This window comes from Apteryx mantelli, unplaced genomic scaffold, assembly GCF_036417845.1.
Source record: "Apteryx mantelli isolate bAptMan1 unplaced genomic scaffold, bAptMan1.hap1 HAP1_SCAFFOLD_40, whole genome shotgun sequence".
Lineage (NCBI taxonomy): Eukaryota > Metazoa > Chordata > Aves > Apterygiformes > Apterygidae > Apteryx > Apteryx mantelli.
The window spans coordinates 2161015-2173617 of NW_027118755.1; the positions used below are offsets into that span (position 1 = coordinate 2161015).

Sequence of the window (12603 nt, forward strand, 5' to 3'; positions counted from 1 at the left end):
AGTGATATGCGCAAGGCTGTGGAATAGAAGAATAGACAGGACTAAAGAAGTGTGCCACCTGATAAGTCCAGGGAATCAAAACTGCAGGGACCCCCAGGGAGGGAAGAAGCGATATGGAGGTATTGTGGTCTTGCCTCGCTAGCTGGGTCTTTCCAAGCAGAAAAACAAACAGTCCAGTGATTGTGGAACTCACAAAGGTCAGCAAAAGCAGTGTTTGCCCAGAGCCCCAGCCATGTAAAAAGAGACTTGGAAGCTAAGAGAGTTTGAGCAGGGGATGGGAACGTGACCTGATCATCCTCTCCAGCTGCACCGTGAGTGTCCCCCCCCCTCCCCTTTTCCTGGGACACTGGGTTAAGGTAACTCCTGGAGGTTGAGAGTCCTCTCACTAGGAGAGTGAACAAGCTAGCTTTCAAGTTGGGGTAAGCAGTGTTTCCAATTAATAGCACAGTAACTGATGGTTTGGGGTTATTCTTTCTAAATCAGTAATCGCATTATTTTAATGGATGTTACTAATCCAAGAGGTTGTGTGAGAAAATAAACATATTTTTTATTATGTTACTGTCTCAGTTGTTACTATTGAACCTTCATAGTGTGACATATAGGATTGTTATGACTGTGTCCCCCACCACAGCACCTATGTGAGTCGTCCAGAGATTCCTACATCCCTGGCTCTGCACTCTGTGAGCAGTTTCCTGAATGCTTGGTTGCCGTGGACTTGATTGGTGCCAAGAGTCCTACAACACCCCCCTGGGAGACAAAAAACAAGGAACATAATTGCACACTAACTGGGCCAAGTATGACACCTACAGACCATGGCTCTGTTCTCACCACACACAGCCTCAGAACCAAGAGCCCTGCACCACCAGAGCTCTGCCAAGCCCCACAGCCTGCCACCCTGAATCACCCAGGCCCCAGGACTGTAACTCTGCCTCTGCCTCAGTCTCTGCCCTACTCCCTCCAAAACACTATGAGTGACTTTACAGATGTCTTTGAGAAGAAAGGAGAAGAAACGCTACAATATGACCTATGACACATATGACTGCCACGTTGACCTGATCCCAAGAAAGGAGGTGCCTTGCCACCCTGAATTAGCAGCCTTCAAAGAATACCTCAAGGACAATCTGGCACAGTGGTTTATCTACCTCTCCTACTGGCTCCTCATGCCGGAGGAGGGGAGGAAGACTACGGCCCTGTATAGATTACAAGAGGCTTAACAATATCATGGTGAAGAACTGGCACCCCCTGCTCCTCACCCCAGACCTATTAACAGTCCTCAGAGGTCTCTACTTGCTTTTGAATTTTGTTCAGTTTCTGCCAGTTAGCAGCTGCTCAGGTCTCATGCCATCTAGGGTCAGGAAAAGTGAGTGGCCTTTTCTAATCATTCCATAGGTAAAGCCTATTCAATCAGTGTATCCATTGCTAAATCTGTATCATTCTGTCTATGGCAATCAATGTGATAATATAGCTCGAGCAAATGGCCCAGACCAGCTGAGCTGTGGTTCAATCTCAGGATATGGGAAGCAATACATACACTCCTAAACTTGTAAATTACACATCTACAGTTTAATTGTAAAAAAAAATAAAAAATGCTACTATGTAACTTAAATGACTACCACAGTATAAGCACTTTATAAGATACTCTCAGTATATGGCAGTAACTGCGAAGCTACAAACATTTATACATTCAACACGCAAGAGTAGTTTGACAGTACTGATCAGCCTGTTCCTACTGTCTATGTATTAAAAGCATATGACCAGAGAGTATTCACACATTGCAGCTTTCTGGCATGGGTGTGGAAGCTCCACTGCAATGTCTTGCAGCAGTTTGGAAGTCAACCAGGAGGGCTGAGCAACAGTCAACTACCTTTCAGTCCTCTCCCACACAGATTTTGCAGTTGGAGGTTTTATTATCAGTGAGTCATTCTGGAGCAGTTGTTCCTTTGTCACAGGTGGGACATCTCCAGCTGCAGCTACTCTGTTTCTGGCTGGCTGTCATTCTCACTGTGGCTCTTTTGGCCATTGCTGAGTGCTAATGTTTCCACTTGTGCGCAAATCACCAACCACAGGCAATATGATCTTGCATGTATTGAAATTCAAGGTCATCTCCCACAGCTTCCTGTGCTGAGCTTGGACCTGACTCATCACCTTGCCTGGTCTGATGATTATTGGACTGCTGACAGAACCCACTGCTATCCCCAACCGAGACCTGCTTGGGTGTTGTGGGTCTGTGCCCTATTGCTGCAGGTGCTGTCCATGCTATGGCCACCCTGGCTCCCAGTTCCCCTTTGCTTGTGAAGTAGTCCCACTTGCTGCTTTCTGACATCTTCTTAGAAAAGAACCCGTGACTTTAGTAACTCTCCCAAGCAGTCACTCAGGTGTTGGAGGGACTGTCACAGGATGTGTACCTGTGTCTGTAAGAACTTGAATATCTCAGTAATGGTCTCTGTGCTTCAGTTTAAAAGCCCCAGTTCCCACTGTTCTGAGTGATTGCACTTAGGCTGAAACAAGAACTTATGCATTTGGAAAGGAACACAGGACTGCAACTCTAAAAGAAAGAAAGACAGCCAAGATTTTTCTTATGCTTCTCTATGGGGGGAAGTCTGGCTTAATTACTTGCGAGAAGAATATCTGGCTGAATTCACTACTCATAACACCATTTACACAACATCTTGAGTTTGCATTTGCTAGAGTCTGGCCTGAAAGCTCTGTATTGACAGTCTCTTAATCCAGGTCAACAATTGCTCACTGCATAAGAAGTAACAAAGAGAAGAGATTCCAGAACTCCAAAGCAGGGCGGAATTAGTAGGAGTACTGAATTATTTTTCATGCTCTTCCCAGAGAAAACTCATATGTAGCTAGATGCATTTGTAGAGAGAATTTCAAATATTCTTTGGGTGCTGTTTTCACAGGAATTTTTATAAAGGAAAACTGATGCAGTGTATTTTTTCAATTTTACTATTCCACCTGTCAGCCCAGTGTAATTCAGCCTAACACCACCAACAAGATTGCAAATATCCCACTTTCTTAATAGAATACTGACTCTTAGCTGGTTTCATTATAAATGTGTCACCTGCTTTGATCTTCTAGTGAACACAGGGCTGAATTCAACTTGTATTGCAAATCAAGCAGGTTTTTCAAGAAGAACATTCAGTCCTGTGGTTTGGGTTTCTTTATTGTTATTGTTGTTGTTGTTGTTGTTGTTATTTTCTTGTGTTATTTCTCAGTGATGGATTATCCATCACTGCCTTTTGTAAACTACTGCAGCTGACAATTATTCTATTGAAAATTCTCTGTAACCACTGCTGCCTCACTGACCAGGTGAATACCCTTGCTACATCAAAAAGCCTCCTGGTCTCCCTGAAGACAATTAGAGGCTTTGATCAACCTATTCCTATACTTTTTTTCAGTGACAATAAATAAATAAATAAATAAATGAGAATACCTAAATTTATTTCCTTAAGTCTTACTAGCAGGTATGTCCTATCAAAAAGGAAAGCTTACTATAAGAAATGTAACTCTTTATTTTATAACCTCGGGCTTTTATGTGGAAAAGAGTAAGGGTTTCTTATGTAGTAGGCTACAAAACAACACTGACAACTAAACCTTGCTCTCGAATTAATAGCCTTTGCTATAGAGTTATGGAGTTCACTAACACAAGACAGCTCTATGACCAAAAATGTAGCAGGGTTCCAAGAAGGACTCAGCATGTGCAGGGTAAAGGAAAGTAAAAAGGCTGGGCTTTAAGAGCCAATATAAATGTGCTGGTTACTTCAGCTAATGATCTCAGTGTCTTTTCACAGTTAGTGAGTCTACAGAGAGGTATAAATTGGGAGGCATAAATCCCACTCAGCAGGTCTCTCCATCCCTTTATTTTCTAATTTCTGGTAACAATATGGGAGGATCAAAATAGATCTCAAGGACTAACACCCTCACCCCATCCCCTGAAAAAAAGAAAAAAAAAAGAAAGAAAAAAGAAAAGATGTTTCTGTGAAAAATTTCCTCCCCTCTGTCATGACCAAAAGCATGGCAGAAGTGACACTGAAGCAGACCACAGTGAGAGAGTTCATCCGTCGGGGACTGCCCTCCAGCTTAGAGGCACAAATGATCCTCTCTGTGGTGTTTCTGTCCCTCCATCTCATGACTCTGCCTGGCAACCTCCTTGTAATACTGTCCGTTGGCCATGACTGATACTTTCTCATAGCCACATGCCTCTTCCTCAGCAACCCTTTTTTCCCCCAGATCCACCATTCGTCTGTTATAGAGCCTTAAATGTTGGGTGACCTCTTCTGTGCAGAGAAGATCATCTCTTTGGAAGGATGTGTGTCCCAGATGTTCTTCCTTCATCTCTGTCTCTACAGAGACCTGCCTCCTCGCTGTAATGGCCTATGACTGCTGCAGGGCCATCTGCAACCCCATGCACTAGCATCTCACACTCATGCGAGAGTACGCCTACAGCTGGCTGGGGCTGTGTGCGTGGGGACAGGGATCCCCTGTGGCCTGACTGGAATTATGATCAAGCTGCCCTACTTCACAGAATTTGACAGCTTGGTCTGTGATGTGCTGCCAGTGATCAAGGCGGCTTGCACGAATGCCTACGTTACTGAGATGCTGAAAATCTCCAGCTCTGGGCTCCTCTAGGCTTGCTTCATGGTGCCACTGGCCTCTTATGGCATCCTCCTAGTCTTGCTAAAGAAACATCTGTGCAAAGGTGTGCACAAGGCCCTCAGTGCTTCTGCCATCGGGCTCATGGTTGTAATGCTCTTCCTGGGATACTGCATCTTCATTTACTCCTGCCCTTGCACCAGCTTCGCTGAGGACACTGTGATATCAGTCTTCCTAACACAGCCTTCACCTCCTGCTAAATCCCATAATCTGCATCCTGGGAAATGAGTACATGAGGTGGGCACTCCCCAAGCTAATTGGGAGAAAAGTAGCCACAGAAGAGAAATAAAAGCTAGAGCAAAAGCAGCTGCACTTTCCAGGGTCAGCTGCTGTTTTTTTCAGCTTTATCAGCAGTAGGCAAATTTCATTGTGACAAATCAGCACCTAACCTCTTTCTGTGCAGATAATCCTGGTACCTCACTTTGTAACTTTTAGGCCATGCTTATCAGCCTGTGTTTGAACTCTCTTGCCTCACCGAGAAACATAAAATAAAGGGGTTCCTTCCAAGATTAAGTTACCATACAAAAGACATCACTTTCTATCCTTTTTTTTTTTGGAAGTGTATTCAGAGCAATGTGCAAGTTTTCATTTTGAGATAAGACTTTAGGAAGCTGAGGCTTGGTTAATTCCTTTGCTTGATTTTCCCCTTTTTTCCCCACACTGTTCTCAAGCTGTTCTAAACATCCATAGTTCTTACTGACAGAGCAGCTAAAGATGCAAATGAAGAACCGGAGAAAATAATCCTGCCCATACTTGACTTTTTGTCACTATTGCAAGGAGATAAGAAACATAATGCTTGAATGCCATTCATTAGGCATATCGTTTATTAATATTTCTCTCTTTTTAAGGAAAATCCCTTAAGATGAATGCCTGAAGCTGCAATCCTTTGTCAGTTCTCCATCGGCGCTTTTGATCACTCAGTTTGCACTAGCTGCAGTGTGCAGATTTTCAGCATGGCAGCTCTTATTCAGAGGCCTTCATCCACACTGAGTTTGTGATCCCTTTCCTAAGTCCAAGTCATTTGGGCAGAGCTCATGGGCTGTATTCTGCTCTCCCAGTGCGTAAACTTGGTGTTAGTTCACCAAGAACACCTTTAAGAAGGCAAAGCGAGTTATGTGGCATGGCTGAACATTTGTTCTTTGTCTCCAGAGGCCATTGAAATGGACTTTGAACAGTTGTGTGAGCTACTATAGCCACACAGGTTTTCTGGGTGACTAACTGGACCCACAGCTCTACTCCCAAGGGACTTATTAAATCTCTGCCAAAGCTTATACTGTCAACAACCTAAGATGATTTAACAAATCCCTTTGTGACTCTCTAGTAAGGCATGAATTTAACATTTCTTGAGTCCCAAATCTGTCTTTCAGACAAGCACACAGCCCAAGCTTTATCAGTTCTCTATGACTTCATCACAGCACAAAAGGTTCTGTATTTGGTGTTCAGAGTAATTGAGTACCGCATGCTCTTGCTCTCCAGAACTAGCTGTTACGGGGAAGGGTTGAAGGTGTAAGTCACCTCTGCATCCCTGTTTATGCTGTCAGTGTTGAGCTTCAACTTCTGATTTGGGGGCAGGTCTTCTTCGTATTGGCAGGAATGCTTTGTAAGTAGGCAGGAAGTTCAGTTTCTATTTTGATTTTTGCATTGTTCATGAAGTAACCAATCAAGATTTATTTTATTTTATTTTATTTATTTGCTTCTTTGTTTGTTTGTTTGTTTATTAAGTAAAGGCCTGAACTAGTTAAATATCAGGACGATCTTCCAGTATGAGGGGACCATCTGCACAAGATAACTTGGGTATATTAGAGGGACACCCCCCCCCTCAAAAAAAAAAAAAAAATTCCAAACCAAAGCAAACCCTTCCTGTTCAGTTGCAGGAACTATCAATACCTCTGGCTAGAGGAATTTATGGATGCCAATCAAAAGGAAGAAATTTGTTTATCCACCTCCATTTTTTAGACCAAAAATTGCTTTTTCTTTTATGGAGAAAAAACACTGGCATTCAACTCACAATCATTCTTTTTCCGGACACCACTGGAAACTACATAAGTAAGCTCGGTTTTTCCTCCCTACTCTGTTTGCTTTTGGGTTTGTTGCAGGGAGAAGGGGCTGAGACGTTGACTGGAAGGAGAACAACACTTCTGTTTGGTTGCTTTTCAGTCCTTTTTGCAAGACCTTGAGTACAGGAGGAAATCAGGCATCTGATTCTACCAGGTGTCTTTGGAGACATCAGTATCTGTCTCTCAGCAGACTCCAAATGAAGACAGGAGCCTCTGTGCGGGTCCTTGGCAACTTTAGAGCCCTATGAAAATGTTAGTCGTGGGAGCTGTAACAGGCAAAAATACTAATGTAAATGTACATTTTACAGGCTTGTGGCTCCACTTGTAACAGCTGCAGACCACTATTGGGGTATTCAGCCATTTCTGGAGCGTCCACACGCTGTTAGAAATGTAGCTAGCGTTCAGGTGCTTGGTTAGCCCTGTTCTCAGAAGCTCAGCATATCAGCAGCAAGGAAACCACAGTGACATTGATTTCCAAATACAAGAACCCTGGGTTCATACTCAGAGATGGTTTCATTTTAGCAAAGTGGGGAACTTTGAGAAGTCCTGCCGTTTCCCACATCATTATTTCTGTTGTATGACCGCCTTGAACCACGCGCTGTAAACAAGCTTTCTCCTTTGTTGGACAGGGTTCCTATTCGATGTCCTCTCATCTCACTCCTGTTCCAAAGACAAGATTTTGTGTTTGTGTATGTGTACTTTTGATTATTTTGCCAAAATTTTTAGATTTTCATTTCAAAATGAAAATAAAATCACAGGAACACTGGAATATGGAATGGGCAGAGCTATTCAAGGTCACTGAATTTGTGACTGCAGGTGTTGCATTGCTTGATCCCTCATAAATACATCAGCTATCAAGCAGCTGAGGTTTCTGACTGGCTTCTGACTGAAAAGCAGGTGAATCTGTTCTCCCTAAGCAAGGTTGCAGCTGGGGAAGTGAATGCCACACTCAAATGAATTTGCAGACAGCTACCTAGCAGGAAAAGGTGGTGTCATACCACGTTTGGAGACTATGCTGGGTATTCTTACTTTTGGGAGGAGGTTGGAAAACCAGGCAAGACTTAGCAAACAGCAGCAACAAGTATCTAGGGTCTTAAAAATGATCTTTTAGTGAAAGCCTAAATCCCCAGTCTATGAGATCTATGAAGAAGTTAGCAGTGACTTCCCTGAAGTCTATTCAGATGTCATCTCACTAAACTGCAATGCCCAACACAGAAGTCTTCCACTAATCATTTGGTTTCCTCTGCAGTGAAGGAAGAGGAATAACTGCAGGCACAGATTCATCCATTTTATGTCTGACAATTGCAGACAGGTAGCTTAAACGAGACACCTGGAATCAGGAAAGATGGATCCTGAGGTACATTCTGCCAGGAGGCAAATCTTCCTGCTACCTGATAGCTCCTGAGTAAGTCAGAGAAGTAAGTCAGCTTGCATTGCATTGTCTGGAAACTGAAGAAAGCCCACAGTCTCCTTTGGAAACCTGTTCCAGTACTCGCTTGTCCTTCAAACTTGAATACTTCTGCTAATATTAGGCATCACCTTTTGGGTGAAACTGTTAGGCTGTTCTGTCTTTATTCCTCCATACCGCTCAAGTTTGTATGATTGTCATCATGTTCTGTCCTCTCATACCATAAATTTAATTCTCCTTTCACCACGTCCTTTCTCCTAGGTGCGACGCAGCAGTAAACATGGTGTGGCAGAATCACACTAGAGTGAGTGAGTTCTTCCTCTTGGGCCTCACCACCAACCATGCTGTAGAGCTGGCCCTCTTCACCTTCTTCGTGGTCATCTACGTGCTGATTATTTTGGGCAACATTCTCATCATCTTCACGATTGCACATGACCAGCGTCTGCACAGTCCCATGTACTTCTTCCTCAGCAACCTCTCTGTCATTGACATCTGCCCCTCCTCAGTGGTGATGCCCAAGATGTTGGCTGACTTCCTGGTGGACAAGAAGAGCATCTCCTCTGAGGGGTGTGAGGCACAGATGTTCTTCCTCCACCTCTTTGCCTGCACAGAGATCTTTCTCCTCACCATCATGGCCTATGATCGCTGCATAGCCATCTGCAACCCCATGCATTATGGCACCATCATGAGCCGGAAGATGTGCCTCCAGCTGGCCACAGTCCTGCGGATGGGAGGGCTGATGCATTCTGTGTTCCTCACTGCCCTGACCCTCAGTCTCCCATACTGTGGTCCCAGTGCCATTGACAACTTCTTTTGTGATGCCCCTTTGATCATTAAGTTGGCCTGCACAAACACCCATGTCTTAGAAATGCTCCTTGTCGCCACCTCAGGCCTCGTCTCTGTGGTCTGCTTCCTGGTGCTGGTGACTTCCTATGTGGTCATTTTGGTCTCACTAAGGAACCATCTCTCGGAAGGGCAACACAAGGCATTATCTACCTGTGCTGCTCACCTGACAGTGGTGACACTTTTCCTGGGACACTGCATTTTCATCTATCTCAGGCCAGCCAAGAGTTTAGCTGCAGACAAAGTCGTGTCAGTTTTCTTCACGGCCATTACCCCTCTGATGAACCCCATTATCTATACCTTTAGGAATGAGGACATGAAAAATGCTTTGAGAAAGCTACGCAGGCGGCAGATTGATTCCCAAGACAAGTGACACTGTTGGGAGTGAACGGAAGGCTGCCAATCCCTGTGTACTGTCTGTCCCTATCCCCTCCCTCCAGGGTGTTCTCTGGGCGTGTATCTTCAGCTTTTGACTTCTCTGCACCCTTAGCACTGAGGTGAAATCAAACAATGGCACTGGCTCTCATCCACAACAAGTTCTTTGAGGGATGCTTTAAGCTCATTTATCAGAGGACAAGTTTTGAAATAGAAATGCCAAGGATATTCTAGATTGCTATGCTCTAAGGACCCAGATCCTTTGGGCTCTTCATCTAAGCAGCCTAAGTGTATTTTGCAGGAACACTTCTTCCATTCAAAGGAAAATTATCCCTTCACCCTATGTGCTACTAGAAGAAGTTAATGCTTTAGCAAACACAAGACTGCTTATTCAGTTTCCTCTTCTGGCCTGTGTGGTTAGCCTGAATTTGAGGGTTTCATCTTGTCCTCATTCAGATAAGGATTTCATGGATGTACGGGTTTTGTGCAGACAGCTATTTTTAGCCCAAACCCTACTGCCTCTCTTTCCCTGTATGCAGCAGGACAGATCTTTTCTTTACGCAGGATGTTGCTAAATAAGCAGGTGAAGGCAGGTTTGAGCTCTTTGCCCATTTTCAGCAGGGTGTCTGAATCAAATGATACTTTTCGCTTAGATACATCTACTTATCTATTTTCCATATGGCTGCGCAAATGTGTTAGCACAACTTTGGGTGCAGCTTATGATTTGAAACAAGGAGCGAGGAGAGATAGACACTCCCAAGTCTCCACTGCCATCAGGAAAAAGAGCAGATAGACACATGCTATGTAGATAGATGATGGTACAGTAGCATCAGCTGAGGAAGCTCACAGTCCTTGTCCTCTGGGCCACAGGCAAACTCCTCTCTGGGGCAAAAGCGTGACACATATTCCTCCTGTGACAAATTGCCAAGGACCATAGTGGGGTTTTGCTTGCATGCTTTTAGACTGAGGTAGCTGACCAATGTTAATGCTTACCTCTTGCAAAACAGTCTCCTTCATCAAGAGACATAAGAAAACAAAGAATACTGCCCTCACAACCAGCGGCCTTCTTTTGCTATCCACAGGAAATCAGCGGGAAGAGAACCTGTCTGATGGGCAAATGATTAAAGTTCAGCAGCCTCCCACTGCTCCTAACTTGTGGTAGGCTAAAGAAAATACCGAGAGAGAATGGGGCATTATATCCTCCCACAGCCAGATCTTTATGCAGTGCTGCACATTTAGAGGGCTCCTGAGAACCTCTTGGGTTATGCTGAAGGAGGTAAAGGGGCTTTTTTGTCTCTTGATCAAGAACAAAGCTCCAGCACAGATGCTTTTTACAGTGTGCAAAGGTACTTTGGAGGCCAGACTAGCTTCTGCCTGCTCCCAGCCCTTCTCAGCTGTATTTCTTGTAGCACATTAAAGCACTTTGTATGTGAGTGAGAGATTTCCCTTGCTCTGGTACTGCTGTAAGTCTACACCACCTCACCCGAGAGCTGGAGCAATTCATGAGCCAGCTGTGCTGACCCCATACTCTCAAAGAGCTCACAGTCTACTTATACGTTCACAGTCTACTTGTACTTATGCCCTCACATCCAGCCAGCCCAGAGGGCATTCCATGGCAGAGGGGGGATGCTGTGCGCCAGGCTGGGGCCCTGCTCTGCCATCTCTGATTCAGTCCTGGCAGGGCTCTTCAGTGTTGGCTCAGCTCTCTGTTCTGATTCCCAATGCTGCAGCACTTCAGGGGTGCAGAGGCAGCCACAAGGGCACTGCTGTGTGTGAGGTTTGACGGAGATGCCAAGCTGGGAATGCCATAGTCTGGGAAGCTGATCACAGCCTCCAGCACTTTCCTGGAGTTCTTTGTAGGTAGGGCTCTAGGAAGGGTGTTAATTTCTCCCTTTGAAACCATTTGGGTTGCTTGGAGTGGTCCACGTTTGATATACAAAATCCTACTGTAGGGTGGTGTAGAGCAGCTGATGGGGATGAATGTTCCTATGGTGGTCCTTTGCCTTTTTCAAAGCACAGTCTTTGGTTGCCAGTGCACAGGTTTTGATTTTCTCCAGGATCACCACACTGAAAGTGTTAAGTGCTCATCTGAGTGGTGGCAAACAAAGCACTACAGCAGATGAGGGCCCTTGCAGTTAAGGTACATTTCCACACTTAAGGTTAATTCCTTCTCATTTCTGCAATTCAGAGGTTTCAGGTTTGTGAACCAGAGAAGAGGACCAGGTTCACCTAATTATCATTGTTAATTTGATCCAGCACTGATTTCCAATTGTTTATGTACAGGTTCTGTGTGTCAGCGTTAGTGGCTAAGATGCCAGTTCTACATGTCCCCAGTGATTCTTTCCTTCTGCTCCAAGGACAGCTGTGGCAGAAACCTCCAGTGGCTCCTTCTAGCTGTGAAATGTGGCTGTGTTTAGAACCTTTTGATAGGAATGGAAAACATTTGATTTCCCATGTACTAAGAAGGTGGCATTAAGCTTGAGCTCTGCAAGAAAGAGGTGTTCTAATCTGGAGTGCATATTTATGACAAAGTCCTGCTTTCTGGGAACACACTTTCCTTCCTCTTTCTTTCCTTCCCATATATTTCATTCCTTTGTCCATGTATAATTCCCAGGCCATCCAGAACATCCACTGAAATACCAGAAAGAGCGGTCTTGGGAAACTGTGCTTTAAAAAGCCAAATGCCCCTACCTTGCTTCAGATGGAGAAGGGGCCAAACCTCAACAAGATGAAAAGTCCTCTGAGCTTGTCAGGCAGCCTGCATACCTGTTTTCAAGCTTGGGACAATTCATTTTCCTGAAACAAACTCAATGAAGAGGTGTTGGCTTCCGATAGTTCATTGGGCCAGATGTTCAACACCCACAATCCCATGGGCTCTGATGAGAGATATCAGTGATCCCTTATGGGCATAGCTCCAAAACATCTTCTGGTCCTTGCTCCCTTTGGCATTGATGGCCTTTGGGGTGGCTCTGAGCTAGTGCTGTCAGGGTTGGCTGTGTCCAGCTGCAGCCCTGCAGCAGGTGCAGTGGGATGTCACAGCTGTCATTGTTGTCATATTCAGCAGGGACACATCAGTTCACTGCTGAAAGGCTGCTGAAAGGCTGCTGAAGGAGCTAGAGTGGGGTGCTGTGAGGTGGAGGAGGGAGTAGTGGGTCTTGGGGAGAGACTGTAATGATGCTGCAAGTGGCCTGGGAGAAGTTTGCTTTGCAGTCCTGCCACACACACACACCTTTATTTTCTTTCAGGTAGAAAAGGAAT

At 44.8% G+C, this 12603-nt stretch overlaps 1 protein-coding gene across 1 annotated transcript; it reads left to right on the top strand.

Moving 5' to 3' along the window:
* The first annotated feature begins 8064 nt into the window (after window positions 1-8064).
* On the top strand, window positions 8065-9343 carry LOC136996471 (olfactory receptor 4E1-like). The gene is made up of 2 exons (XM_067317393.1): window positions 8065-8076; window positions 8420-9343. The coding sequence occupies exons 1-2, from the start codon at window positions 8065-8067 to the stop codon at window positions 9341-9343; spliced, it is 936 nt and encodes a 311-aa protein (XP_067173494.1).
* Window positions 9344-12603: the final 3260 nt, after the last annotated feature.